This window comes from Cyprinodon variegatus, unplaced genomic scaffold, assembly GCF_000732505.1.
Source record: "Cyprinodon variegatus isolate N-32 unplaced genomic scaffold, C_variegatus-1.0 Scaffold506, whole genome shotgun sequence".
Taxonomy (NCBI): Eukaryota; Metazoa; Chordata; class Actinopteri; order Cyprinodontiformes; family Cyprinodontidae; genus Cyprinodon; species Cyprinodon variegatus.
In genome coordinates, this window is record NW_015150959.1 from 353,622 (window position 1) to 355,909 (window position 2,288).

Sequence of the window (2,288 nt, forward strand, 5' to 3'; positions counted from 1 at the left end):
TATATATATATATATATATATATATATATATATATATATATATACACATTAACTGACTAAGTTAGACACAGCACAAAATTTACCATTCGCTATGATTTGAAAAAGAAAAAGTCTTGACAATGACAAAAAATACATGAAAATTAACAAGTAACTTATACTCCTAATACTCTCTTTTGTAAATCGTATTACAATATTTTCTCTATAGATCATAATAATCATCTTCAAAGAACAAACCTTCAATATACTGAATAATAATGATATATAAATATATCATATTTGTAAAATATAATCATATAAGGGAGCTCATGGAGCAGTGGGTAGCACTGCTGCCTTGCAGTAAGAAGGTTTTGGGTTCGATTCCCGGCCCAGAGCATGCGTGGGTTCTCTCAGGGTACTCCAGCTTCCTCCCACAGTGCAGAAACATGACTGTTATGTTAATTGGCTTCTCTAAATTCTCCTTAGGTGTGATTGTGTGTGAATGGTTGTTTGTCTCTGTGTCTCACCCCCCTGAATCCAACCATAATCACCCATAGGCTGCTGGCACCAGCACCCCTTGTAACCCCACTTGGGACAAGTGTGTCTGATGATGGATGGATAATCGTGTAATATATTAAGAAAAAACTTTGTCAAAACAAAGTGAAATTAATATTTATTTCCAAAATGTGCAAATATCTCATCCAGTTTGATGAGATATGAAAAAAAGATGTTTGCCCCAGAAATTTTGTCCACTACCCTTTATTTAGACAGCATGGATGTTTAAATATTTGCATCTATTTGTTAGCCAAGGCTGTAGGAAAGTATAGTTAGTCTTTATTTAGAAAATATGTTAGAACAGCGTAGATTAACCCTGAGGTTCTGGTTTCTATCCGCTTTCGGCCGCCCCTCAGTGTACATTGCTTATTGACTGGCCGCCCCTATAGAAATGTTCTGGCTATGCCTCTGAAGATACAGCACTGGGACTTGATCAACAGCCGATACCGCACCGTGGCGTCACAAACAAGTAGGTGGCAGTAGTGTTCTTTGACAAACATGGATGCCTCCAGTAAAGCACATTCAAATGAAAATTACTCTGGATTAAAAACATTTATTATTTTTGTATTTAAAGTACTTTCAGAAGTTTGAATTCTGAATATAACGGGACTTCTCCTTTAAACCTATGCATGGATTTACGTCTAGTTGAGCTGTGACGCAGTCACGTCGCGTTCGTAATGACGCACGGGTTGTACGCGCTGAAGTAGTGGGTGAAGATGGCGGACGAGGAGGCCGAGCAGGATTGTGGGCTTGTGAACAACACAATTAAAACTATCGAGGAACTCAGAACATTGCTGGAAGGATTACACGATGCTGTGGTTAGAGAAAGCGCCAAGTCAGCGAAGCAGGCGTCCTCTGACTACTGTCAGGGCTTCTGTAGGGTGAGTTTGCGCTGCACTGCCTGCTAAACAGGCCACAGAAACACGGAGCCTGCAGGAACGACGCTGGCTCCCTCCACTGTTAGCGCTTTAACGGCTCCTTTTACTCACGCTTTGTTTGCCTTATAGCCATTTATCATTTAGAACGTTGTGTTTACCTGCCAAACCTCATCTGTCTTCATGTGAGTTTGGCAGGATGACTGTTAGCATCGGCTAGCACTGAGCTCACTGGAAGGAGAAACGAAGAGCAATGAAGCAGACTTTCTAGAAGAGGCTTTTCCTTCCCGCTGTTTGCTGATGGCACCGCAGATCGCCTCTCTACCCGCTGCTTTAAGTCTCGCTGGTAAAGGTGTGCAGCTTGATGGTGATTCGGTGTTAGCCTGCTGCTAGCTCAGCGTTAGCTTCATCTGGAGCTGCAGGGTCGCGTGCAGGATGTGGATCTAGCTGCCTGTTTCCATCGGACTCTAGTTCCTACATTATCTGCTGTTGATGCATTTTATGGAAATGTTGGCTGATTTAGGCCTGTCGAGGGGAAACGGGGGATCTGCTAGTTTTTGTCCTGAGTTTATGTGCCGGATAAAGAGAAAATAAGCAGTTTTATTTGTAGTTTTCCTTTCATTCTAGCGGATTATCTCCGCTGTGTGTTGGATGGAGGAGGTCAGCTGAACAGAAACACCGTTCACACACATCAGGGGATAGATAATGTCACACAAACTCTTTGGTCTTTTTTTGCTCCAAGCTCGATTATTACCCAGTAAACCGGAATTAAAAACATTTTGTTGGACCTAAACTCCGAGTAGAATCTCCGTTCAATTCACTGCATTTAAAAACGGATATAAATGTTTCAGCATAGGTATAATTCTATTCAGTTTATTTCTA

General features: G+C 41.4%; 1 protein-coding gene across 1 annotated transcript in view; it reads left to right on the top strand.

The window, feature by feature from the left end:
* The first annotated feature begins 1,231 nt into the window (after positions 1-1,231).
* Positions 1,232-2,288, top strand: part of LOC107094787 (zinc finger protein 292-like) — a 25,962-nt gene continuing 24,905 nt past the window's right edge. The window contains exon 1 of the mRNA XM_015390627.1: positions 1,232-1,412. Within this exon, the coding sequence (XP_015246113.1) occupies positions 1,248-1,412 (165 nt within the window). The 5' untranslated portion in view covers positions 1,232-1,247. The remainder of the gene's footprint in view (positions 1,413-2,288) is intronic.